At 54.7% G+C, this 27,935-nt stretch overlaps 1 protein-coding gene across 1 annotated transcript in view; it reads right to left on the bottom strand.

Moving 5' to 3' along the window:
* Positions 1-3,702: 3,702 nt before the first annotated feature.
* Positions 3,703-27,935, bottom strand: part of DNM2 (dynamin 2) — a 36,554-nt gene continuing 12,321 nt past the window's right edge. The window contains exons 3-21 of the mRNA XM_077787749.1: positions 27,286-27,435; positions 26,951-27,154; positions 26,733-26,831; positions 25,676-25,836; positions 24,413-24,555; positions 24,072-24,207; positions 22,478-22,545; positions 20,168-20,306; positions 18,807-18,893; positions 18,665-18,735; positions 16,261-16,312; positions 15,810-15,821; positions 13,981-14,094; positions 12,481-12,590; positions 12,252-12,363; positions 10,277-10,441; positions 8,410-8,642; positions 5,838-6,083; positions 3,703-4,530 (exon numbers count right to left, since the gene is read on the bottom strand). Of these exons, the coding sequence (XP_077643875.1) occupies positions 4,464-4,530; positions 5,838-6,083; positions 8,410-8,642; positions 10,277-10,441; positions 12,252-12,363; positions 12,481-12,590; positions 13,981-14,094; positions 15,810-15,821; positions 16,261-16,312; positions 18,665-18,735; positions 18,807-18,893; positions 20,168-20,306; positions 22,478-22,545; positions 24,072-24,207; positions 24,413-24,555; positions 25,676-25,836; positions 26,733-26,831; positions 26,951-27,154; positions 27,286-27,435 (2,369 nt within the window). The 3' untranslated portion in view covers positions 3,703-4,463. The remainder of the gene's footprint in view (positions 4,531-5,837; positions 6,084-8,409; positions 8,643-10,276; positions 10,442-12,251; positions 12,364-12,480; positions 12,591-13,980; positions 14,095-15,809; positions 15,822-16,260; positions 16,313-18,664; positions 18,736-18,806; positions 18,894-20,167; positions 20,307-22,477; positions 22,546-24,071; positions 24,208-24,412; positions 24,556-25,675; positions 25,837-26,732; positions 26,832-26,950; positions 27,155-27,285; positions 27,436-27,935) is intronic.

Raw genomic sequence — 27,935 nt, 5'->3', positions numbered from 1 at the left:
TTCCCTCCCAGTGCTCCCAGTAAGGGCGGTGCTGGGAGGGAAAGCGCTCCCAGTTCCCTCCCAGCGCTCCCAGTTCCCTCCCAGCGGTCCCAGTTCCCTCCCAGTGCTCCCAGTTCCCTCCCAGTTCCCTCCCAGTGCTCCCAGTAAGGGCGGAGCTGGGAGGGAAAGCGCTCCCAGTTCCCTCCCAGTGCTCCCAGTTCCCTCCCAGCGCTCCCAGTTCCCTCCCAGTGCTCCCAGTAAGGGCGGTGCTGGGAGGGAATGCGCTCCCAGTTCCCTCCCAGCGCTCCCAGTTCCCTCCCAGCGCTCCCAGTTCCCTCCCAGCGCTCCCAGTAAGGGCGGCGCTGGGAGGAGCCACACCAGGGAACGGCCCTACAGGTGTGGGAAATACAGGAAGAGCTTTAGGACAAGGTCCAGCCTGATGTCCACCTGAGGAGCCACCCTGGGGAGAAACGCTACGGGTGTCCCCAGTGTGGGAAGAGCTTCTCCAGGAGCTCCAAGGGATTGTCCAAATTTGCCCCAAATTCCCCCAAATTTGCCCCAAATTCCCCCCCCGGGCCCGCGCGGTGCATTGTGGGACTCGCGCTCCGCCAGGGGGCGCTCGCGAACCCTGCGAAGGGGGCGCGGCCCAAGCTGCGGCGCCGACCAATCACCGCTCAGGAGGGGGCGGAGGGGAGCAGCCAATGAGCGCGGAGGGGGCGGGGCCCGGGCTGTGGCACTGACCAATCAGCGCTCAGGAGGGCGCGGAGGGGAGCAGCCAATGAGCGCGGAGGGGGCGGGGCCCGGGCTGTGGCACTGACCAATGAGAGCTCAGGACGGCGCGGAGGAAAGCACCCAATGAGCGCAGAGGGGGCGGGGCCCGGGCTGCAGCGCTGACCAATCAGCGCTCAGGAGGGAGCAGCCAATGAGCGCGGAGAACGCGGCGCGCGTAAACGGAATTTTGGGGTTTTTTTCCCAATTTTTCGCCCATTTTTCCCCGTTTTTTCACCGTTTTTTTCCCCGTTCCGCACCGAATCCCCCCCACCGCCAGACCCCCGCCCCAGGAACTGCGCGGAGCTCAGGCGGGTTTGGGATTTTTTTGGTTTGTTTTTTTTTTTTCTCCCTTTATTCGGATTTTTTAGTTCATTAATGGGACGCGGAGCGGAGGCACTTCGGGGGGAACCCCCCCCCCCCAAAAAAAAAAAAAAATCCGCCCCCGGCTCGTTAATGGATTAATTAGCCCCCCCCGAGCCGGGGGGTCGTTAAGGCACCGGGGCCGGGGGGGGGTTGGGAAAATTCCACTTTTCTTCATTTATTGCTGGGCCGCGTTTTTTGGCTTTTTTTAAATTTTTTTTTATCATTTTTTTCCTTTTTTTAAATTTTTTTTTTTTAGCTTTTTTAATTTTTTATTTTGTATTTTTAATTTTTTTTTAATTCCCCCCCCCTCTTTTTTTTTTTCCCCAATTTTTTTTTTTTTTTAATTTTTTTTCCCAATTTTTTTTTTGTTTTTTTTTGGTTTTTTTTTATACAATTAATACAATTCTGTAAAAATATTTACAACCTCGGCTCCCGGCGGAGCGGGAACGCGGCGGGGCCGCGGCTTCCTCCCCTTCCTCCTCCTCCTCTCCCGGGGAAATTCCCGAATAAAATTCCTGAGGTTTTCAGGGAATTTGGGATCAGCGGGGAAATCCCCTCGGGGAATTCCAGTGTTTGGCCCGGCCCTAAAAAAACCCAAAAAAACGAACAAACAAAAAAAAAACTAAAAAAAAGCACCCAAAAAACTCCAAAAAATTCCAAAAAAACCCTCAAAAAAACCCCCCCAAAAATAACGAAAAAAAGGAAAAAAAATTCTAAAAAAAACCCTCAAAACGATCCCCAAAAACCTCAATAAAATCCCCAAACTTCAAAAAAAAAACCAAACCAAAAAAACCCTAAAAAATCCCCCAAAAAAACCCACAGAAAACATAAAAAAACCTAAAAAAACCCTCAAAGAAACCCCCGCAAAAAACCCCCCAAAAATCCCAAAAAACTTCAAAAAACAAAAAAAACCACCTCAACCCCCCCAAACCCTCCTAAAAAACCTAAAAAAATCCCCAAAAAAACCCTCAAAAAAACCCCAAAAAAACCCGAAAAAAATCTCAAAAAAATCTCAATAAAATCTCAAAAAAATCTCAAAAAAATCTCAAAAAAATCTCAAAAAAACCTCAAAAAAACCCTCAAAAAAAACCCCCAAAAAACCCCCAAAAAAACCCCCAAAAACCCTGGAAAAAACCCTAAAAAACCCAAATAACCTCAAAAAAACCCAAAAACCCCCAAAAAACCCCAAGAAACCACCAAAAATTAACAAAAAAAAAAAAAAAAAAAAAGGAAAAAAATAAATAAAAATAAAAACCCCCCAAAGCCGAGGCCTGGGAGGAGCCGGGGGCGGTTTTGGGGCAAAATCCCGGGAATTTTTCGGGAATTTTCCGGGAATTTTCCGGGAATTTTCCGGGAATTTTCCGGGAATTTGGGGAGGAGGAGGAGGGGGAGGAAGGCCCCGGCCCCTCCCCCCTCGGGAATTCTGACAAAGTGCAAAGTTCCCCCCCCGCCCCCACCCCAAAATTCGGTACCGGGAGACACCGGGAGAGACCGGGAGGGACCGGGAGGGATCGGGAGAGACACCGGGAGAGACCGGGAGAGACCGGGAGAGACACCGGGAAACACCGGGAGAGACCGGGAGAGACACCGGGAGAGACCGGGAGAGACCGGGAGAGACACCGGGAAACACCGGGAGAGACCGGGAGAGACACCGGGAGAGACCGGGAGTGACTGGGAGAGACCGGGAGAGACCGGGAGAGACACCGGGAGGGACCGGGAGACACCGGGAGGGACCGGGAGACACCGGGAAACACCGGGAGGGACCGGGAAACACCGGGAGAGACCGGGAGAGACCGGGAGAGACCGGGAGAGACCGGGAGAGACCGGGAGGGACCGGGAGGGACCGGGAAACACCGGGAGACACCAGGAGACACCGGGAGACACCGGGAGAGACACCGGGAGACACCGGGAGACACCGGGAGAGACCGGAAGAGACACCGGGAGGGACCGGGAGAGACACCGGGAGGGACCGGGAGAGACCGGGAGGGACCGGGAGAGACACCGGGAGAGACACCGGGAGAGACACCGGGAGACACCGGGAGACACCGGGAGAGACCGGAAGAGACACCGGGAGGGACCGGGAGAGACACCGGGAGGGACCGGGAGAGACCGGGAGAGACACCGGGAGAGACACCGGGAGAGACCGGGAGGGACCGGGAGAGACACCGGGAGACACCGGGAGACACCGGGAGAGACCGGGAGACACCGGGAGACACCGGGAGAGACCGGGAGAGACCGGGAGGGACCGGGAGAGACCGGGAGGGACCGGGAGAGACACCGGGAGAGACACCGGGAGAGACCGGGAGAGACCGGGAGGGATCGGGAGAGACACCGGGAGGGACCGGGAGTGACCGGGAGACACCGGGAGAGACCGGGAGACACCGGGAGGGACCGGAGCTGCCGGGACCTGCCCGGGAGATGTCCCCGCCGGGATCCGGGATCCAGGATTGGGATCTGGGATTGGGATCCGGGATCAGATCCAGGATCCGGGATCGGGATCCAGGATCGGGATCGGGATCGGGAATCAGATCTGGGATTTGGGATCCGGGATTGGGATCTGGGATTGGGATCCAGAGTCAGATCCGGGATTGGGATCCAGGACTGGGATCCGGGATCAGATCCGGGATTGGGATCTGGGATTGGGATCTGGGATGGGATCCGGGATTGGGATCCGAGATCAGCCCCGGGATTCGGGATCAGCTCCCGGATGGGATTCGGGATCAGCCCAGGGATCAGCCTCAGAATTCGGGATCAGCCCCGGGATTTGGGATCAGTGCCAGGATCTGGGATCAGGATCAGCCCCAGGACCTGGGATCAGCCCCGGGATTTGGGATCAGTGCCGGGATTTGGGATCAGTGCCAGGATTCAGGATCAGCCCCGGGATCTGGGGTCAAATGTCAAACCCCGGGATTCGGGATCAGCATCAGCCCCGGGATTCGGGATCAGGATCCGTCCCAGGATCTGGGATCAGTCCCGGGATTTGGGATCAGGGATCAGGATCAGCCCCAGGATTTGGGATCAGGATCCGTCCCAGGATCTGGGGTCAGCCCCGGGATCAGGATCAGCCCCGGGATTTGGGATCAGGATCCGTCCCAGGATCTGGGGTCAGCCCTGGGATCAGGATCAGTCCCGGGATTCGGGATCAGGGATCAGGATCAGTCCCGGGATTTGGGATCAGGGATCAGGATCAGCCCCGGGATCAGGGATCAGGATCAGCTCCGGGCTGGCTCTGTGTGTCTCTGGGTTGCCTTTCCCCCATTTTTTCCCGTTTTTTCCCGTTTTTCCCCCGTTTCTCCCGGTGCCGGGGGCGGTGGCCGGGCTGGATCCCGAGGATCCGGCGGATCCCGCGGTTAATCCAGCAGGGAGGGCTCGGCCGGGCGGATGATGGTCGGGCGGCTCGGGGCCGCCGGGGGCCTCCTGCGGGAACGGGGGCGCTGAGCGGGGGTCCCGGGGGTCCCAGTGGGTCCCCAGTGGATCCCAGTATGTCCCAGTATGTCCCAGTATGTCCCAGTGTAATCCCAGTGGATCCCCAGTGGGTCCCAGTATGTCCCAGTGTAATCCCAGTGGATCCCAGTGTGTCCCAGTGTAATCCCAGTGTATCCCAGTATGTCCCAGTGTAATCCCAGTGTAACCCCAGCAGATCCCAGTCCATCCCAGCGAATCCCAGCTCACCCCAGCACATCCCAGTGTACTCCCAGTGTAACCCCAGCGGATCCCAGCCCATCCTGGCAGATCCCAGTGTGACCCCAGCAGATCCCAGCAGATCCCAGCCCACCCCAGTGGATCCCAGTCTATCCCCAGCAGATCCCAGTGTAACCCCAGTGTATCCCAGTGTGACCCCAGCAGATCCCAGTCCACCCCAGTGTATCCCAGTCCATCCCCAGCAGAACCCAGTGTAACCCCAGCAGATCCCAGCCCACCCCAGCGGATCCCATCAGATCCCAGCACACCCCAGTGGATCCCAGTCTATCCCCAGCAGATCCCAGTGTAACCCCAGTGTATCCCAGTGTGACCCCAGCAGATCCCAGCAGATCCCAGCCCACCCCAACGAATCCCAGTCCATCCCCAGCAGATCCCAGCGTAACCCCAGCAGATCCCAGCCCACCCCAGCGGATCCCATCAGATCCCAGTGTAACCCCAGCAGATCCCAGCCCACCCCAGCAGATCCCAGTGTAACCCCAGCGGATCCCAGTCTATCCCCAGCAGATCCCAGTGTAACCCCAGTGTATCCCAGTGTGACCCCAGCAGATGCCAGTGGATCCCAGCCCACCCCAACGAATCCCAGCCCACCCCAGCGGATCCCATCAGATCCCAGCCCACCCCAGTGGATCCCAGTCCATCCCCGGCAGATCCCAGTGTAACCCCAGTGTATCCCAGTCCATCCCCAGCAGATCCCAGCCCACCCCAGCGAATCCCAGCCCACGCCATCAGACCCCATCGGATCCCATCGGATCCCATTGGATCCCACCCGCCCCAGTGTATCCCAGCCCACCCCAGCAGATCCCAGTGTAACCCCAGTGTATCCCAGTGTGACCCCAGCAGATCCCAGTGTAACCCCAGTGTATCCCAGTGTAACCCCAGCAGATCCCAGTGTATCCCAGCCCACCCCAGCGAATCCCAGTGTAACCCCAGTGTATCCCAGTGTAACCCCATCAGATCCCATCAGATCCCATCAGATCCCATCGGATCCCATCGGATCCCGCCCGCCCCGCCGCCGGTCTCACCGGGGCACGCCGGGCGGGATGCCGGGCGGGACGCGGGCGGGCCGGGCGGGGATCTGGGGCGGGGCGCCGAACGGCTCGGCGGCGGCGGCGGCGGCGAAGGGGCCGAGGCGGGACGGGATGGGCGGCGCGGCGAAGGCGGGCGGTGCCCCCCCGGGCAGCGGCGGCGGCCCCGGGGCCGGTGCCCGCAGCGACGGAGGGCGGCCCGGAGGAGGCAGCGCCGAGGGCGGCCGGCGCTGCGGCGGGGGGCTGCGGGCAGAGAGCGGTGAGGGGCGGGCACGGGGCGGGCACGGGGTGGGCATGGGGTGGGTATGGGGTGGGTATGGGGTGGGTATTGGGGTGGGTATGGGGTGGGTATGGGGTGGGTATGGGGTGGGTATGGGGCGGGTATGGGGTGGGTATGGGGTGGGTATTGGGGTGGGATTGGGTGGGATTGGGGTGGGCACGGGGTGGGTATTGGGGTAGAAATGGGGTGGGCATGGGGTGGGTATTGGGGTGGAAATGGGGTGGGCATTGGGTGGGTATGGGGCGGGTATGGGGTGGAAATGGGGTGGGTATGGGGCGGGCACGGGGCGGGCATGGGGCGGGTATGGGGTGGGTATTGGGGTGGGCATGGGGTGGGTATGGGGGGGGCATTGGGGTGGGTATTGGGGTGGGCATTGGGGTGGGTATTGGGGTGGGATTGGGTGGGATTGGGGTGGGCACAGGGTGGGCATTGGGTGGGTATGGGGTGGGTATGGGGTGGGATTGGGTGGGTATGGGGTGGGTATGGGGTGGGCATGGGGTGGGTATGGGGTGGAAATGGGGTGGGTATGGGGTGGGTATTGGGGTGGGATTGGGTGGGATTGGGTGGGATTGGGGTGGGCATTGGGTGGGTATTGGGGTGGGTATGGGGTGGGATCAGGGTGGGCATTGGGGTGGGCATTGGGTGAGTATTGGGATGGAAATGGGGTGGGTATTGGGGTGGGTATTGGGGTGGGTATTGGGGTGGGCATTGGGTGGGTATTGGGGTGGGTATGGGGTGGGATTGGGGTGGGTATTGGGTGGGTATTGGGGTGGGCACGGGGTGGGTATTGGGGTCGGTATTGGGGTGGGTATGGGGTGGGCATTGGGGTGGGCACGGGGTGGGTATGAAGTGGGCATGGGGTGGGTATGGGGTGGGTATTGGGGTGGGATTGGGTGGGATTGGGGTAGGTATTGGGTGGGCACGGGGCGGGCACGGGGCGGGCACGGGGCGGGCACGGGGCGGGCACGGGGCGGGCACAGGGTGGGTATGGGGTGGGCACGGGGTGGGTATTGGGGTGGGTATTGGGGTGGGCATGGGGTGGGTATTGGGGTGGGCATTGGAACGGAAATGGGGTGGGATCAGTCAGTGGGGTGGGCATGGGGTGGGCATGGGGTGGGTATGGGGTGGGTATGGGGTGGGTATTGGGGTGGGATTGGGGTGGGTATGGGGTGGGTATTGGGGTGGGATTGGGGTGGGCATGGGGTGGGTATTGGGGTGGGATTGGGGTGGGCATGGGGTGGGCACGGGGCGGGCACGGGGTGGGTATGGGGTGGGTATAGGGTGGGCACGGGGTGGGTATTGGGGTGGGATTGGGTGGGCATTGGGGTGGGCACAGGGTGGGATTGGTCAGTGGGACACCCCAAACCCCTCTGGGAACACCTCAAGCACCACATGGACCACCCCAAAGCCCAAAACCCCCCTCAAACCCCCCAAACCCCAAAAACCCCCAAAAACCCCCCAAACCCCCCCAAACCCCCTCTCAAACCCCCTCTCAAACCCCCAAACCCCCCAAAATTCCCCAAACCCCCTCTCAAACCCCCCCAAACCCCCCAAACCCCCTCCCCAACCCCCCCAAACTCCCTCTCAAACACCCCAAATCGCCTCTCAAACCCCCCAAACTCCCTCCCCAACCCCCCTAAACCCCCTCTCAAACCCCCCAAACTCCCTCTCAAACCCCCCAAACCCCCCAAAACCCTGCAGCGAACACCCCAAACACCCCCAAACCCCCCAAACCCCCTCTCAAACCCCCCAAACCCCCCTCAAATCCCCCCAAACCCCCTCCCCAACCCCCCCAAACCCCCTCTCAAACCCCCCAACCCCCCCAAACCCCCTCTCAAACCCCCCAAACCCCCCCAAACCCCCTCCCCAACCCCCCCAAACCCCCTCTCAAATCCCCCAAACCCCCCCCAACCCCCCCTCAAACCCCCCAAACCCCCTCCCCAACCCCCCCAAACCCCCTCTCAAACCCCCCAAACCCCCCAAACTCCCTCTCCAACCCCCCAAACTCCCTCTCAAACCCCCCCAAACCCCCCAAACCCCCTCTCAAACCCCCCAAACCCCCCCAAACCCCCTCTCAAACCCCCCAAACCCCCTCCCCAACCCCTCCAAACCCCCCCCCCAACCCCCCCAAACCCCCTCTCAAACCCCCCAAACCCCCTCTCAAATCCCCCAAAGCCCCCAAACCCCCTCTCAAACCCCCAAACCCCCTCTCAAACCCCCCAAACCCCCCAAAACCCTGCAGCGAACACCCCAAACACCCCCAAACTCCCCCAAACCCCCCTTCCCCACCTGTGGCCGGCGGCGGGCTGCAGCCAGGTGTCGTCCACGGGCGGGGGCACGGGCGTGGACACGGTGCTGGCGCCGATGTCGCCGATGACGGCCAGCGCCTCGCGCAGCGCGTGGAACGTGCGCAGCACCTCGTCGCGCCGCTGCGCCTGCTCGGCCGACTCCTCCATCAGGCTGCTCTGGTCGCCCGAGGAGTAGAGGAAAGCCAGGAGCTCCGAGTGGATGAAATCCTTGGTCTGGGGTGGGGGGAAAAAAAAAAAAATTTGGGATTTATCCCCACGTGGAGATGAGGGTGGGATGGTTTGGTGGTGGTGGTGGTGGTGGTGGAGGGTGGGAGGGGTTTTTCCAGGAGGAGGGATGGAAAATTCCACCAAGAATTTTTTGTAAATCCGGTCGTGGCAATGCCCGCTCCATCTCCTTTCGACCGACTCTGTCCCCCTTCCCAAATCCCCAGCCCCCTTCCCAAATCCCCAGCCCCCTTCCCAAATCCCCAGCCCCTTTCCCAAATCCCCAGCCCCCTTCCCAAATCCCCAGCCCCTTTCCCAAATCCCCAGCCCCTTTCCCAGATCTCCGACCCCTTTCCCAGATTTCCGACCCCTTTCCCAAATCTCCAGCCCCTTTTCCATGTTCTCTATCCCCTTTCCCAAATTTCCATCCCCTTTCCCAAATCTCCAACCCCTTTTCCATGCCCTCCATCCCCTTTCCCAAATCTCCAACCCCTTTCCCAGATCTCCATCCTCCTTCCCAAATTTCCATCCCCTTTCCCAAATCTCCAACCCCTTTCCCAGATCCCCATCCTCTTTCCCAAATCTCCATCCACTTTCCCAAATCTCCAACCCCTTTTCCATGCTCTCCATCCCCTTTTCCAAATTTCCATCCTCTTTCCCAAATTTCCATCCTCTTTCCGAAATCTCCATCCCCTTTTCCAAATCTCCAACCCCTTTCCCAGATCTCCATTCTCTTTCCCAAATCTCCATCCACTTTCCGAAATCTCCATCCCCTTTTCCAAATTTCCATCCTCTTTCCCAAATCTCCATCCCCTTTTCCATGCTCTCCATCCCCTTTCCTGGATCTCCAACCCCTTTCCCAAATCTCCATCCCCTTTCCCAAATCTCCATCACCTTTCCCAAATTTCCAACCCCTTTCCCAAATCTCCAAACCCTTTTCCATGTCCTCCATCCCTTTTTCCCTTCTCCTCATCCCCTTTCCCAAAGCTCCATCCCTTTTCCAAGCCCTCCATCCCTTTTCCAAGCCCTCCATCCCTTTTCCATGCCCTCCATCCCCTTTCCCAAATTTCCATCCCTTTCCCATATTCTCCATCCCTTTCCCAAATTTCCATCCCTTTTCCATGCCCTCCATCCCCTTTCCCAAATTTCCATCCCTTTCCCATATTCTCCATCCCCTTTCCCAAATTTCCACCCCTTTTCCAAGCCCTCCATCCCTTTCTCATATTCTCCATTCCCTTTTCCAAGCCCTCCATCCCTTTCCCAAATTTCCATCCCTTTTCCAAGCCCTCCATCCCTTTTCCAAGCCCTCCATCCCCTTTCCCAAATTTCCACCCCTTTTCCATGCCCTCCATCCCTTTCCCAAATTTCCACCCCTTTTCCAAGCCCTCCATCCCCTTTCCCAAATTTCCATCCCTTTCCCATATTCTCCATCCCTTTCCCAAATCTCCATCCCTTTTCCATGCCCTCCATCCCTTTCCCATATTCTCCATCCCTTTTCCAAGCCCTCCATCCCCTTTCCCAAATTTCCATCCCTTTCCCATATTCTCCATCCCTTTCCCAAATTTCCATCCCTTTTCCATATTCTCCATCCCTTTCCCAAATTTCCACCCCTTTTCCAAGCCCTCCATCCCTTTCCCCCTCACATTATTGATCATGAGGTGCATGATGGTCTTTGGCATGAGGTCCCGGATGGATTTGTTGATGATCCCAACGTAGGAATCCACCAGGTTCCGGATGGTCTCCACCTGCCTCTCCAGCTGCGGATCCATGGAAAAGGTGTTTTCCTGGGCGCCCTCCTCGCTCTCCGTCTGCAGGAAAAGGGAAAATTTGGGAATGCTCAGAGCTGGGATCCCGCTGCTGCTCCAGCGCGGCGTTGCCGGATCAGTTCCTCCTGCCCCATCCCTTTTCCAGGTTCTCCATCCCTTTTTCCATGTTCTCCATCCCCTTTTCCAAATCTCCATCCCCTTTTCCAAATCTCCATCCCCTTTTCCAAATCTCCAACCCCTTTTCCATGTTCTCCATCCCCTTTTCCATGTTCTCATCCCCTTTCCCAAATCCCCATCCCCTTTTCCATGTTCTCCATCCCCTTTTCCAAATCTCCAGCCCCTTTTCCATGTTCTCCATCTCCTTTTCCATGTTCTCATCCCCTTTCCCAAATTTCCATCCCCTTTTCCATGTTCTCCATCTCCTTTTCCATGTTCTCCATCCCCTTTCCCAAATCTCCAGCCCCTTTTCCATGTTCTCATCCCCTTTCCCAAATTTCCATCCCCTTTTCCAGGTTCTCCATCCCCTTTCCCAAATCCCCATCCCCTTTTCCATGTTCTCCATCCCCTTTTCCAAATCTCCAGCCCCTTTTCCATGTTCTCCATCCCCTTTCCCAAATCCCCATCCCCTTTTCCATGTTCTCCATCCCCTTTCCCAAATCCCCATCCCCTTTTCCAGGTTCTCCATCCCCTTTCCCAAATCCCCATCCCCTTTTCCATGTTCTCCATCCCTTTTTCCATGTTCTCCATCCCCTTTCCCAAATCTCCAACCCCTTTTCCAAATCTCCAACCCCTTTTCCAGGTTCTCCAACCCCTTTTCCATGTTCTCCATCCCCTTTTCCATGTTCTCCATCCCCTTTTCCCCCTCCCCATCCCCCTTCCCCAGATTCCAGGGATCCATTCCCCATCCCCGTGGATTTGGGATGGGATTTGGGATTTGGGACGGGATTTGGGATCGATTTGGGATTTGGGACAGGATTCAGGACAGGATTCAGGATGGGATTCAGGATGGGATTTGGGATATGGGATGGGATTTGGGACGGGATTTGGAATTTGGGATGGGATTTGGGATTTGGGTCGGGATTCGGGATGGGATTTGGGATGGGATTTGGGACAGGATTTGGGATGGGATTTGGGATGGGATTTGGGATCGATTTGGGATTTGGGACAGGATTCAGGACAGGATTCAGGACGGGATTCAGGATGGGATTTGGGATTCGGGATGGGATTTGGGACAGGATTTGGGATCGATTGGGATTTGGGATGGAATTTGGGATGGATTTGGGTTGGGATTCAGGACAGGATTCGGGACAGGATTCGGGATTCAGGACAGGATTCGGGATGGGATTCAGGACAGGATTTGGAATCGATTTGGGATTTGGGATGGAATTTGGGATGGATTTGGGTCGGGATTCGGGATGGGATTCAGGACAGGATTTGGGATCGATTTGGGATTTGGGACGGGATTCAGGATGGGATTTGGGATTCGGGATGGGATTTGGGACAGGATTTGGGATCGATTTGGGATTTGGGATGGAATTTGGGATGGGATTTGGGTTGGGATTCAGGACAGGATTCGGGACAGGATTCGGGATTCAGGACAGGATTCGTGACGGGATTTGGGTCGGGATTTGGGATCGATTTGGGATTTGGGTCGGGATTCAGGACAGGATTCGTGATGGGATTTGGGTCGGGATTCAGGACAGGATTTGGGATCGATTTGGGATTTGGGATGGAATTTGGGATGGGATTTGGGTTGGGATTCAGGACAGGATTCGGGACAGGATTCGGGATTCAGGACAGGATTCGTGATGGGATTCGGGTCGGGATTTGGGATTTGGGATTCGGGATTCACCTGGTCCTTCTCGGGATAAACTCCGGCCCGCAGGAACGAGGCTTTCCAGCTGTCCACGTCCTCCTGGGAATCGCAGGCCAGCTCGATCTGCCGCAGATCCTTGTAGACATTCCTGCGGGAAAAACGGGATTTGGGATCCCGAATTCCCACGGAATCCCGGATTCCCCCCCCACCGTGGCCTCCAGGAGCTCCAAGGGAAAAATCCTGGAAAACCGGGAGAATTCCCAACCTCTGCTCCGTGTTGAAGATGGCGAAGATGTGCTTGGTGGACATGAATCCCTTCTCCACATCCCGGATTTTCAGATTATCCAGGGGCAGCATGAACTTCTTCTCCTTTTCCTGGGAATTGGGGACGGGAGGGAAGCGGGAATCAGCTCCCTCGAGGCCCAGGAGGGGGAAGGAACCGGGAATTCGGGAATTGCAGGGCCCAAAGTCCCGTTGGAAAAGGCTCATCCCGCGCCTTCCCCGGGAATCTGGGAATTCTTCCCCCGGGAATCCCAGATTTTCCCCATTTTTCCCCCAGAAATCTCGGATTTTCCCTGTTTTTTCCCCCCAAAATCCCATGTTTTCCCCATTTTTTCCCCAAAATCCCATATTTTCCCTGTTTTTCTGCCCATAAATCCCATTTTCCCCCCAAAATCCCATATTTTCCCCGTTTTTCCCCCAAAATCCCAGATTTCCCCATTTTTTCCCCCGTAAATCCCATTTTTTCCCCTCAGAACCCCATATATCCCATTTTTCCCCCCAAAATCTCTTATTTTCCCCGTTTTCCCCCCAGAAATCTCGGATTTTCCCCGTTTTTCCCCCAAAATCCCAGATTTCCCCGTTTTCCCCCCCAAAACCCCAAATTTCCCCCGTTTTCCCCCCATAAATCCCATTTTCCCCCCCAAAATCCCATATTCCCTCATTTTTCCCCCCGTAAATCCCATTTTTCCCCCCAAAACTCCATATTTTCCCCATTTCCCCTCCAAAATCCCATATTTCCCCGTTTTCCCCCCGTAAATCCCATTTTCCCCCCCAAAATCCCATATTTTTCCCATTGTCCCCCTGTAAATCCCATTTTTCCCCCAAAACCCCATATTCCCCCCATTTTTCCCCCTGTAAATCCCATTTTTCTGCCCAAAAATCCCATTTTTCCCCCAAAACCCCATATTCCCCCCATTTTTCCCCCCGTAAATCCCATTTCCCCCCCAAAACCCCATATTCCCCCCATTTTTCCCCCCGTAAATCCCATTTTCCCCCCAAAACCCCATATTCCCCCCATTTTTCCCCCTGTAAATCCCATTTTTCTGCCCAAAAATCCCATTTTCCCCCCAAAATCCCATATTTCCCCCATTCCCCCCATAAATCCCATTTTTCCCCCCAAAATCCCATATTTCCCCCATTTTTCCCCCGTAAATCCCATTTTTTCCCCCCAAAATCCCATATTTCCCCCATTTTCCCCCTGTAAATCCCATTTTCCCCCCAAAATCCCATATTTCCCCCCGTAAATCCCATTTTCCCCCCCAAAATCCCATATTTTTCCCATTGTCCCCCCGTAAATCCCATTTTTCCCCCAAAACCCCATATTCTCCCCATTTTTCCCCCTGTAAATCCCATTTTTCTGCCCAAAAATCCCTTTTTTTGCCCCCCAAATCCCATTTTTCTGCCCAAATTTTCCCATTTTTTCCCCCCCAAATCCCAAATTTCCCCCCAAATCCCGAATTTTCCCGGATTTTCCCGCCCGTACCTCCTCGTCCTTGTACCAGGAGAGCGACTCGGCCGTGAGCACGAACCAATATTCCTTGGAGCCGCCCTTCATGATGCTGATGTTGTTGATGGTCAACCAGCCCCGGCGGATCACCTGCGGGAATTCCCGGGAAAATCACCGGGAAAATCCCACGGAAATCCCCGGGAAAATCACCGGGAAAATCCCTGGGAAAATCACCGGGAAAATCCCCGGGATCCCACGGAAATCACAAGGAAAATCCCCGGGATCCCAAAAAAAATCCCCGGGAAAATCACCGGGAAAATCCCTGGGAAAATCACCGAGAAAATCCCCAGGATCCCATGGAAATCACCAGGAAAATCACCGGGATCCCAAAAAAAATCCCCGGGAAAATCACCGGGATCCCACGGAAATCCTCAGGAAAATCCCCAGGATCCCGAAAAAAATCACCGGGAAAATCCCTGGGAAAATCCCTGGGAAAATCACCGGGAAAATCCCCAGGATCCCACGGAAATCACAAGGAAATTCCCCGGGATCCTGAAAAAAATCCCCGGGAAAATCACTGGGATCCCACGGAAATCACCGGGAAAATCACCGGGATCCCACGGAAATCCCTGGGAAAATCACCGGGAAAATCCCCAGGAAAATCCCCAGGAAAATCCCCGGGAAAATCCCCGGGATCCCACGGAAATCACAAGGAAAATCCCCGGGAAAATCACCGGGATCCCGAGGGAAATCCCTGGGAAAATCACCAGGAAAATCCCTGGGAAAATCACCGGGAAAATCCCCAGGATCCCACGGAAATCACGAGGAAAATCCCCGGGATCCTGAAAAAAATCCCCGGGAAAATCACCAGGATCCCAAGGGAAATCCCTGGGAAAATCATCAGGAAAATCCCCGGGAAAATCCCCAGGATCCCACGGAAATCACCTGGATCCCGAAAAAAAATCCGGGAATTTTTTCAGTTCTGGATGATCCAAAAAAAAAAAAAAAAAAATTTCGGGAATCTTTCCATCAGTCTGGATGATCCTGAAAATATTTGGGAAAATTTTCGTTTCTGGATGATCCCAAAAAAATTCAGGAATTTGTTCATTTCTGGATGATCCAATGAAAAATTCCAGATTTTTTTTATTTCTGGATGATTAAAAAATAAAAAATCTGGAATTTTTTTTCATTTCTGGACGGTCCTGAAAAAAATTTCGGGAATTTTTTCATCCCTCTGGATGATCTCAAAAAACATTTGGGGATTTTTTCATCACTCCGGATGATCCCGAAAAAAATTGGGATTTTTTTTGCATTTCTGGATGATCCCGAAAAAAATTCCAAATTTTTTTCATCCTTCCGGACGATCCCGAAAAAAAATTTGGGCGTTTTCTCATCCCTCCTATTGATCTCAATAAAATTCTGGAATTTTTTCATCCCTCTGCATGATCCCAAAAAAATTCGGGAATTTTTTTAACCCATCTGGATGATCCCGAAAAAATTCGGGAATTTTTTTAACCCATCTGGATGATCCCGAGAAAATTCTGGAATTTTTTCATTTCTGGATGACCATGAGAAAATTCCAGAGGTTTTTTTTTTTTTATCCCTCTGGATCATCCCGAACAAAATTGGGGATTTTTTTTCCATCCCTCTGCATGATCCCGAATAAATTCAGAACGATTTTGGAATTTTTCCCAAAATTTGGGAAAACCTGAGGGGGGAAAAAGCCAAATTCCAGCCCGGCTGTTCCATCTGGGAATTCTGTCCCCTTTATCCCAGCTGGATAAAGGCGGGGACGGCGTTTTTGGGGTGATTTTTGGGATTTTTGGGAACGCTGTCCCGGCACCATCCCGCTCCGTGGTACTTACCAGGATCTCCCCCTTTGGGCGTGCAAAATTAAAAGGGAAAAAAAAACCAAAAAATAAAAAAATAAAAGCGGGAAAAAGGAGACGGGATAGGGAAGGAAGTGAGAGGAGAAAAGCACAAAAAAAGGGAAAAAAAAAGTGGAAAAAAGTGGGAAAAACAGCAGGAAAAACAACAAAAACAACCCGTTACATGCTATTAATGATCATTCCCAGGCAGGGGAGGGGAAAGGGGCTCATCCCAAAATTCCCTCGGGAATGGGATGGGTTGGGATCATCCCGGTGTCGTCCCAGCTCCCACAGCCTCAACCCCCCCCAACTCTGCCGCGTTTTCCCGCCCGCTTTTCCCCAAATCCCGCGGATTTCGGGCGGGAATTCCGCGTGAACGGATGGGCTGGGAGGAGGAGGATGAGGAGGAGGAAGGAGGAGCAGGAATTCCGGGAGATTCCGGCTGTACCTGGTTGGGGATCGCTCTCTTCTTGTTGGGCTGCGTGTTCCGTTGCTGAGCGCTGGGAAAAACCAAAAAAAAAAAAAAATAAAATGGGATTTTGAGGTGGGAAAAGAGGGCTGTGCACCCGGAGGAGCCGATCCCGGAGGGTGGAATTCCAGAGCCCCTTCCCGAGGTTTTTCCCGAGGTTTTTCCCGAGTTTTTCCCGAGTTTTTCCCGAGTTTTTCCCCCGAGGTTTTGCCCAGGAGCGAGCGCACGGAAATGGGGGGGGTGGGATGCGGGATCTCCTCTCCTCTGGAATGGGAATTCCAGAGGCTGCAGATTCCCGAGGGAATTCCGAGCACCGAGAAGCAGGAGTTTCCAGAAAAACCTAATTCCTCCCCCAAAAAAAACCGGGATGGAGCATTACCTGCACCAGAGGGAAAAGCTACCTGTCTCTCCTGAGCACCGAGGGGCGGGAGCGGGAATAAAATCCAGGAAATCCGTTAGAATTCCAACGGGACGCACACCCAGCCCGGGATTTGGGGGTCTGGGGCAGCCCGCCCTGCCTGCCCCGGAGCCCGGGGTGAATTCCAGATGAACTGGGCGGAGCTCCAGGATCCCAAATCCAAGGCTGGAGTGGGAGGAGGAACTCCAGAATCCCAATTCCAAAGGTGAACTGGGAGGAGGAACTCCAGAATTCCCAGATCCAAAGGAGGAACTCCAGGATCCCAAACCCCAGGCTGAAATTGGAGGAGAAGCTCCAGAATTCCCAATTCCAAAGCTGAACTGGGATGAGGAACTCCAGGATCCCAAACCCCAGGCTGAGGTGGGAGGAGGAACTCCAGGATCCCAATTCCAAAGGAGGAACTCCAGGATCCCAAACCCCAGGCTGAGGTGGGAGGAGGAACTCCAGGATCCCAATTCCAAAGGAGGAACTCCAGGATCCCAAACCCCAGGCTGAAGTGGGAGGAGGAACTCCAGAATTCCCAGATCCAAAGGAGAAGCTCCAGGATCCCAAACCCCAGGCTGAGGAGGGAGAAGGAACTCCAGAATTCCCAGATCCAAAGGAGAAGCTCCAGGATCCCAAACCCCAGGCTGAGGTGGGAGGAGGAACTCCAGAATTCCCAGATCCAAAGGAGAAGCTCCAGGATCCCAAACCCCAGGCTGAGGAGGGAGAAGGAACTCCAGAATTCCCAGATCCAAAGGAGAAGCTCCAGAATTCCAAACCCCAGGCTGAGGTGGGAGGAGGAACTCCAGAATTCCCACACCCAAAGGAGGAACTCCAGGATCCCAATTCCAAAGGAGGAACTCCAGGATCCCAATCCCCAGGCTGAGGTGGGAGGAGGAACTCCAGAATTCCCAATTCCAAAGGAGGAACTCCAGAATTCCAAACCCCAGGCTGAGGAGGGAGAAGGAACTCCAGAATTCCCAGATCCAAAGGAAAAGTTCCAGGATCCCAAACCCCAGGCTGAACTGGGAGGAGGAACTCCAGGATCCCAAACCCCAGGCTGAGGTGGGAGGAGGAACTCCAGGATCCCAATTCCAAAGGAGAAGCTCCAGGATCCCAAACCCCAGGCTGAGGTGGGAGGAGGAACTCCCGAATTCCCAGATCCAAAGGAGAAGCTCCAGGATCCCAATTCCAAAGCTGAACTGGGAGGAGGAACTCCAGAATTCCCAGATCCAAAGGAGGAACTCCAGGATCCCAAACCCCAGGCTGAGGTGGGGGGAGGAACTCCAGGATCCCAATTCCAAAGCTGAACTGGGAGGAGGAACTCCAGAATTCCCAGATCCAAAGGAGGAACTCCAGGATTCCCAGATCCAAAGGAGGAACTCCAGGATCCCAATTCCAAAGGAGAAGCTCCAGAATTCCAAACCCAAGCCCCAGGTCCCCGGTACCCACCCGGTCGCCACGTGCTGCTCAGTGCAACAGCTGGGCCGGGAGAGGAGCGGAACATTCCAGAGACAGGGAGAGGTGATGGATCCGGGGGAACAGCAGAGAGCAGGGAATGTGACCGGAGAGGAGAGAGAGAGAGAGAAAAAAAGGGGGAAAGAGAGGAAAAAAACCAGGAGGAGCGTGGAAATGTAAGGATGTGTAGGGGGGGAGTGGGGGCCAGGCACCCTGAGCTGGAATTTGGGAGCTTCCCGGAGTTTTGGGGCTGGGAAACACCGGGAAGAGTGGAGGGAAGGTGGCAGAGAGAGGATGAGGAGGGACAGAGAGGAAGGACAGCCCCAGGCTGCTTCCAACAGCCCGAGCCATCGGGATTCATCCCGATTCCCGAGGCTGGAGCTTTTCCCGTCGCCCAAACCTGTGGGAATGGGGTGCCAAAGGCGCCGGAGGGAATTTGGGAGACTCCGGTGTTCCCACCAGGATGAAACCAGAACCCCCGGAGGTGGGGAAGGGAGGAGATGTCCCCCCTGGAAAAGGACTCACTTGGCGAAGCCGATGAAATCCTCGTGGTTGGTGTTGATGTAGGAGAGCTCGATGTCGATGAGCAGCAGGATCTGAGGGAAGCGGGAGTCAGGAAAAGTGGGAATTCCCAATTCCCGCGCCGGGAATGGCGTGGGGAGCTGACCTGGTCCTTGGTTTTGCCCTCGCGCTCTCGGATGTGGGTGGTGACGATGCGCTCGGTCTCCTCCCGCAAGCGGGGGTAGGAACCCAGCTGGAAAAGAAAAACAGGGAAAAGGCACGGGAAAAACAATGGGATGGAGGCAGGCAGGGAAAAAAAACAGGGAAAAGGCACGGGAAAAACAATGGGATGGAGCCAGGAAGGGAAAAGGCCCAGAAAAAAGCAATGGGATGGAGCCGGGCAGGGAAAAAACAGGGAAAAAGCAATGGGATGGAGCCAGGCAGCTCAAAAAAACAGGGAAAAGGAACAGGAAGAAGAGATGGGATGGAGCCAGGCAGGGAAAAAAACAGGGAAAAGGCACGGGAAAAACAATGGGATGGAGGCAGGCAGGGAAAAGGGCTGGGAAAAACAATGGGATGGAGGCAGGCAGGGAAAAAACAGGGAAAAGGCACGGGAAAAACAATGGGATGGAGGCAGGCAGGGAAAAAAACAGGGAAAAGGGCTGGGAAAAACAATGGGATGGAGGCAGGCAGGGAAAAAAACAGGGAAAAAGCAATGGGATGGAGCCAGGCAGCTCAAAAAAACAGGGAAAAGGAACAGGAAGAAGAGATGGGATGGAGGCAGGCAGGGAAAAAAACAGGGAAAAGGCACGGGAAAAACAATGGGATGGAGCCGGGCAGCTCCGGTGGGGGAGAAGCATTCCAGTCCACACCAAACCCCCCCAAATCCCACCAAACCCCACCACTGGTGGCACTGGGCTGACCAGTCCCTCACTGGTGTCACTGGGCTGACCAGTCCCTCAGTATCCTGACCAGTCCCTCAGTGTCCTGACCAGTCCCTCACTGCTCTGACCAGTCCCTCACTGTCCTGACCAGTCCCTCAGTGTCCTGACCAGTCCCTCACTGTCCTGACCAGTCCCTCAGTATCCTGACCAGTCCCTCAGTGTCCTGACCAGTCCCTCAGTGTCCTGACCAGTCCCTCACTGCTCTGACCAGTCCCTCAGTGTCCTGACCAGTCCCTCAGTGTCCTGACCAGTCCCTCACTGGCCTGACCAGTCCCTCAGTGGCCTGACCAGTCCCTCAGTGGCCTGACCAGTCCCTCAGTGGCCTGACCAGTCCCTCACTGGCCTGACCAGTCCCTCCCTGGGCTGACCAGTCCCTCACTGGGCTGACCAGTCCCTCACTGGGCTGACCAGTCCCTCCCTGGGCTGACCAGTCCCTTACTGGGCTGACCAGTCCCTCAGTGTCCTGACCAGTCCCTGACTGTCCTGACCAGTCCCTCACTGGTGTCACTGTCCTGACCAGTCCCTCCCTGGGCTGACCAGTCCCTCCCTGGGCTGACCAGTCCCTTACTGGGCTGACCAGTACCTTACTGGTGCACTGGCGCACGGTGTTGATCAGCTCCTGGATCACCAAGTCCACACATTTCAGGCACGGCTCCTTCAGCTTCACCACCTGCTTCTTCACGATGGCCTCGAAGGCCAGGTCCGGCGTGAACAGCCCCGTCCTGGAGCCCGGGGAACGGGAAAAACCCCGGTCAGCCGGACTGGGAGGGACTGGGAGGGACTGGGAGGGACTGGGAGGGAGTGGGATGGACTGGGATGGAACTGGGATGGAACTGGGATGGATTGGGATGGGACTGGGATGGACTGGGAGGGAATGGGATGGACTGGGATGGAACTGGGAGGGAATGGGATGGACTGGGATGGAACTGGGAGGGACTGGGAGGGACTGGGAGGGACTGGGATGGAACTGGGAGGGACTGGGATGGAACTGGGATGAACTGGGAGGGACTGGGATGGAACTGGGAGGGACTGGGATGGACTGGGATGGACTGGGAGGGAACTGGGATGGACTGGGATGGAGCTGGGATGGACTGGGATGCACTGGGATGAACTGGGATGGAACTGGGATGAACTAGGATGAACTGGGAGGGACTGGGATGGACTGGGATGGACTGGGATGGAACTGGGATGCACTGGGATGGGATTGGTATGGACTGGGATGGAACTGGGATGGAACTGGGATGAACTGGGATGAACTGGGATGGAACTGGGATGCACTGGGATGAACTGGGATGAACTGGGATGAACTGGGATGAACTGGGACGGGGCCAACCCCACCCTGACCCCAAGAGAGTTTTGGGTTCCTCCACCCAGGGAGCGATTCCGCTCCCACAAACAATTCCCACCTCGGCACAAGAGACAAGCCCTGCTCCAGGAGAGCCTGGCCTGACGGTAAATGTTTATAAACTCGTGCGGATTTAGGAATAAATGAAAAATCCCCTTAGAAAGCCCGGGAAAAAGAAATATTTTAAGTACATGAAGAATTAGTGCTTGCTAGAACTTCACCTGTGTAGCTGGTACATGATAAATGATAATTGTTAGATGTGATGATAGATTTGGAATTAAATATTATTTAATCGGGACTGTACATATTAAATGATATAACTGTTAGATGTGATGATAGATTTGGAATTAAATATAATTTAATTGGGACTGTACATATTAAATGATATAATTGTAAGATGCGATGATAGATTTGGGATTAAATATAATTTAATTGGGACTGTACATATTAAATGATATAATTGTTAGATGTGATGATAAATTTGGAATTAAATATAATTTAATTGGGACTGTACATGATAAATGATATAATTGTTAGATGTGACGATTGTTTCGGAATTAAATATAATTTAATCGTAACTGTACATAATAAATTATATAATTGTTAGATGTGATGATTGTTTTGGGATTAAATATAATTTAATCGGGACTGTACATAATAAATTATATAATTGTTAGATGTGATGATAGATTTGGAATTAAATATTATTTAATTGGGACTGTACATATTAAATGATATAATTGTTAGATGTGATGATAAATTTGGAATTAAATATAATTTAATTGGGACTGTACATATTAAATGATATAATTGTTAGATGTGATGATAGATTTGGAATTAAATATAATTTAATCGGGACTGTACATAACAAATTATATAATTGTTAGATGCGATGATAGATTTGGAATTAAATATTATTTAATTGGGACTGTACATAATAAATTATATAATTGTTAGATGCGATGATAGATTTGGGATTAAATATAATTTAATTGGGACTGTACATGATAAATGATATAATTGTTAGATGTGACGATTATTTCAGAATTAAATATAATTTAATCGTAACTGTACATGATAAATTATATAATTGTTAGATGTGATGATTGTTTTGGAATTAAATATAATTTAATTGGGACTATACATATTAAATGATATAATTGTTAGATGTGATGATTGTTTTGGAATTAAATATAATTTAATTGGGACTATACATATTAAATGATATAATTGTTAGATGTGATGATAGATTTGGAATTAAATATAATTTAATCAGGAATGTTTAATCATAAGAATAATCATGAGAAACTGTGGTCAGGGACCTGAGAAAGACCACGAGAAACTCACGTCAATGTATACACCAGAACAATATAAATTGAATAATTACTATGTAATTAATAATAGTAAGTTATAAAAGGATAAAATTCAAAACACGTTCAGCTCGAAGCTGTGTTGGAGTCAGATTTGGGTTTGTTAATAAAAAATGATATTTGGTGATAATTTGTGCTCCTGGATGCTGACAGGAAAAGATCCCTGCTGGATACTCGCCTCACCCCGTGGATGTTCTTGATGGCGTAGCTGATCTCCCGCCTCAAATCCTTCTCATCAAATTCCATCTGCCGGGAAAGGGGGTGGGAATCATCAGGGATCCATCAGGGATCGATCAGGGATCGATCAGGGATCAATCACTGTCCAATCACTGCAGCTGCTCCGGCCTTACCTGCCTCAAATCCCGGGATTTTTATGGGTTTTTAATGGTTTGGGTTGGGAAAATTCCAGGGACAGGGACAACCCCAATCCTCACCTTCACCAAGTCAAATTTTGGGATTTTTATGGGTTTTTAATGGTTTGGGTTGGGAAAATTCCAGGGACAGGGACAACCCCAATCCTCACCTTCACCAAGTCAAATTTTGGGATTTTTATGGGTTTTTAATGGTTTGGGTTGGGAAAATTCCAGGGACAGGGACAACCCCAATCCTCACCTTCACCAAGTCAAATTTTGGGATTTTTATGGGTTTTTAATGGCTATGGTTGGGAAAATTCCAGGGATGTGGACCACGCCAATCCTCACCTTCAGGAACTCAAATCCTGGGATTTTTATGGGTTTTTAATGGTTATGGTTGGGAAAATTCCAGGGACAGGGACAACCCCAATCCTCAGCTTCAGGAACTCAAATTTTGGGAATTTTATGGGTTTTTAATGGTTTGGGTTGGAAAAATTTCCAGGGATGTGGACCACCCCAATCCTCACCTTCAGGAACTCAAATCCTGGGATTTTTATGGGTTTTTAATGGTTTGGGTTGGGAAAATTCCAGGGACAGGGACAACCCCCAATCCTCACCTTCACCAAGTCAAATTTTGGGATTTTTATGGGTTTTTAATGGTTTGGGTTGGGAAAATTCCAGGGACAGGGACCACCCCAATCCTCACCTTCAGGAACTCAAATCCTGGGATTTTTATGGATTTTTAATGGTTTGGGTTGGGAAAATTCCAGGGATGTGGACAACCACAATCCTCACCTTCACCAAGTCAAATTTTGGGATTTTTATGGGTTTTTAATGGTTATGGTTGGGAAAATTCCAGGGATGTGGACCACCCCAATCCTCACCTTCACCAAGTCAAATTTTGGGATTTTTATGGGTTTTTAATGGTTTGGATTGGAAAAACTTCCAGGGATGTGGACAACCCCAATCCTCATCTTCACCAAGTCAAATTTTGGGATTTTTATGGGTTTTTAATGGCTATGGTTGGGAAAATTCCAGGGATGTGGACCACCCCAATCCTCACCTTCACCAAGTCAAATTTTGGGATTTTTATGGGTTTTTAATGGCTATGGTTGGGAAAATTCCAGGGATGTGGACAACCCCAATCCTCACCTTTACCAAGTCAAATTTTGGGATTTTTATGGGTTTTTAATGGTTTGGGTTGGGAAAATTCCAGGGATGTGGACCACCCCAATCCTCAGCTTCAGGAACTCAAATTTTGGGATTTTTATGGGTTTTTAATGGTTTGGGTTGGGAAAATTCCAGGGATGTGGACCACGCCAATCCTCACATTCACCAAGTCAAATTTTGGGATTTTTATGGGTTTTTAATGGTTTGGGTTGGGAAAATTCCAGGGATGTGGACCACCCCAATCCTCACCTTCACCAGCTCGAAGGGGAATCTCTCGTGGAAAATCCGGTTGATCCTGGCGCCCCCGGAGAGCTCCAGAGTGTCCACCTGGTCTCCTGAACCCTCAATCCTCTTCTCAAAGTCCACCCCGAACTGCTGCACCATCCTGGGCGGGAAAACCAGGAATGAGGGAGCTCCTGGAGCAAAAATCCCCCTAATTCCAGCAGCCGGCACCCAGCTTTTCCTGCGGCGTGCTCCCAGGACAAGCAGGGAACTCAGGGATGCTCCAAGCCCATTCCCAGGAGAATTGTCCCCCTTCCCCTCGCCCCGGCAAGAACAATCCCAGCTCTTCCCACTGGAGAGGAACCCACTGCAGCAAGGCTTTGGTTTTCCGGGCGGGATCGTCGGGACGGAAGTTCTTGTACTCCTCCACCTCCTTCTCCAGGGACAGCAGCTGGCTCTGCAGCTTGCTCCGCAGCGAGGGCAGCGTCTCCCGGATGTGGTTGGTGAGTTGCTGCCGAGGGGAGGGAAAAGCTGAGCCGGGAGACCCGGGAATTTCGGGCGCCGTTCTGGGCAGGAGCCCCGGGAATTTCAGGCGCCGTTCCGGGTGGGAAAGGCGGTCAGGAGCCCCAGGAATTTTGGGTGCTGTTCTGGGTGGGAAAGGCGGTCAGGAGACCCGGGAATTTCGGGCACCGTTCCGGGCAGGAGCCCTGGGAATTTCGGGCGCCGTTCCGGGCAGGAGCCCTGGGAATTTCGGGCGCCGTTCCGGGTGGGAAAGGCGGTCAGGAGCCCCAGGAATTTCGGGCACTGTTCCGGGCAGGAGCCCCTGGAATTTCGGGCGCTGTTCCGGGTGGGAAAGGTGGTCAGGAGCCCCAGGAATTTCGGGCACTGTTCCGGGCAGGAGCCCCTGGAATTTCGGGCGCTGTTCCAGGGGGGAAAGGTGGGCAGGAGCCTCAGGAATTTCGGGCGCCGTTCCGGGTGGGAAAGGTGGGCAGGAGCCCCAGGAATTTCGGGCACTGTTCCGGGTAGGAGCCCCGGGAATTTCGGGCACCGTTCCAGGCAGGAGCCCCAGGAATTTCAGGCACCGTTCCGGGTAGGAGCCCCGGGAATTTCGGGCACCGTTCCGGGCAGAAGCCCCGGGAATTTCAGGCACCGTTCTGGGCAGGAGCCCCAGGAATTTCGGGTGCCGTTCCGGGCAGGAGCCCTGGGAATTTCGGGCACCGTTCCGGGCAGGAGCCCTGGGAATTTTGGGCACCGTTCCGGGCAGGAGCCCTGGGAATTTCGGGCACCGTTCCGGGCAGGAGCCCTGGGAATTTCGGGCACCATTCCAGGCAGGAGCCCTGGGAATTTCGGGCACCGTTCCAGGCAGGAGCCCCGGGAATTCCGGGCACCGTTCCAGGCAGGAGCCCTGGGAATTACGGGCACCATTCCAGGCAGGAGCCCTGGGAATTTCGGGCACCGTTCCAGGCAGGAGCCCTGGGAATTTTGGGCACCGTTCCGGGCAGGAGCCCTGGGAATTCCGGGCACCATTCCAGGCAGGAGCCCCGGGAATTCCGGGCACCATTCCAGGCAGGAGCCCCGGGAATTCCGGGCACCATTCCGGGCAGGAAAGGGGCAGGAAGGGGCCGTCCCACCTGGTTGAGCACCCGCTGCAGGTGCGGGGTGCCCATGCGCTCGGCCATGTGCCGGTAGGCCGGGTGGGACAGGAAGAATTTGCGCTCGGCCGCCAGCGCGGCGCGGATGTCCTTCTTGCCGTCGATGTCCTTCTGGCTCCGGTTCACCACCCCGATGTAGCCTGGCACAGAGGGGACGGCGTGGGGCTGGGAATGGGAATGGGAATGGGGGCACTGGGGGCACTGGGGGCACTGGGGGCAATGGGGATATGAGGGCACTGGGGACACTGGGGGCACTGGGGACACTGGGGGCAATGGGGGCAATGGGGGCACTGGGAACACACAGAGTGACCCAAGGGGGACACACAGAGTGACCCAAGGGGGACACATGGAATGACCCAAGTGGGACACAGAGAGTGACCCGAGGGGGACACAGGACACACGGAGTGGCCCGAGGGGGACACGGGACACACAGAATGACCCGAGGGGGACACACAGAGTGACCCGAGGGGGACACAGGGAGTGACCCGAGGGGGACACACAGAATGACCCGAGGAGGACACACAGAGTGACCCGAGGGGGACACACAGAGTGACCCGAGGGGGACACAGGACACACAGAGTGACCCGAGGGGGACACAGGACACACGGAGTGGCCCGAGGGGGACACACAGAGTGACCCGAGGGGGACACACAGAGTGACCCGAGGGGGACACAGGACACACAGAGTGACCCGAGGGGGACACAGGACACACGGAGTGGCCCGAGGGGGACACGGGACACACAGAATGACCCGAGGGGGACACACGGAGTGGCCCGAGGGGGACACACGGAGTGACCTGAGGGGGACACAGAGTGACCTGAGAGGAACCCAGGACACACAGAGTGACCCAAGGGGGACACAGGACACATGGAATGACCCAAGGGGGACACAGGACACACGGAGTGACCCGAGGGGGACACACAGAGTGACCCAAGGGGGACACAGGACACATGGAATGACCCAAGGGGGACACAGGACACACGGAGTGACCCCAGGGGGACACGGGGGACCCGCAGGGCCCCGGGCCCGGCCTCACCTCTCCGCAGGGGCAGCAGTTTGTTCTCCAGCACGTCGCGGGCGTCGGTGCCTTCATCCATCAGGTCCAGCTTGGTGATGACCCCGATGGTCCTCAGGCCTGCGGAGCCGAGCGTCCACCCCGCTTAACCCCAGCCACACCCAACGGGGAGCCCAGAGGATGAGGAAGAGGATGAGGAAGGCAGAGAAGCCCCCAAAGTCCACCCCTCGTCCCGTTACCCTGCGGATCCACTTCCTTGGCCATCTTGAGCGCGTCCGAGTTGGCCAGGTCCATGTTGGCCGGCGTGACGGCCAGGATGAGGCTGCTCTCCCGGCTGATGAACTGCAGGATCATGTCCCGGATCTGGAACTCGATGTCCTGCGGCTGATCCCCCACCGGCACCTTGGTGATCCCCGGCAGGTCGATCAGGGTCAGGTTCAGCACTGGGGGGACACGGATGGGGTGAAGGTGGGGTGGGGATCCAGCTGGGGGGATCCCAGCCCGCCCTCCGGAGCTGGATTCCCGATGGATTCGCCCGGGTTTTCCCATTTTTTCTGGGATTTTTTCCCCTCACCGTGCGGGGAGTACACGCGCAGGTTGATGGGCACGGGGGAGATGCCCTTGTTGGTGCCCGTCAGGCGGTCGGTCTCGGCCTCGATCTCCTGCCGGACCTCGTCGAAATCCGTGAACTTCTTGGATTTGCAGTGCAGGAACTCGGCATACTCTGGGAGGGATTGGGAAGGTGAAAAACAGGGAGTGCTCGAGGGGGGTGGGGATGGAGTGGGGCGGGGAGATGGGGTTGGATGTGGGGGGAATGTGGGGAAGGGGCTGCAGGACACCCAGAGGGGCTGAAGGACATGAGGAGGGGCTGCAGGACATTGAGGAGGGGGTGAAGGACATTGAGGAGGGGGTGCAGGACATTGAGGAGGGGGTGCAGGACATGAGGAGGGGGTGCAGGACATTGAGGAGGGGGTGCAGGACATGAGGAGGGGGTGCAGGACATTGAGGAGGGGGTGCAGGACATGGGGAAATGCTCCAGGACACCCAGGAGGGGCTGCAGGACATGAGGAGGGGGTGCAGGACATTGAGGAGGGGGTGCAGGACATTGAAGAGGGGCTGCAGGACATGAGGAGGGGGTGCAGGACATTGAGGAGGAGCTGAAGGACATTGAAGAGGGGCTGCAGGACATGAGGAGGGGCTGCAGGACACCCAGGAGGGGCTGCA

This window comes from Lonchura striata, chromosome 21, assembly GCF_046129695.1.
Source record: "Lonchura striata isolate bLonStr1 chromosome 21, bLonStr1.mat, whole genome shotgun sequence".
NCBI classification, from domain to species: domain Eukaryota; kingdom Metazoa; phylum Chordata; class Aves; order Passeriformes; family Estrildidae; genus Lonchura; species Lonchura striata.
This window is presented reverse-complemented; position numbering and strand designations above follow the sequence as displayed.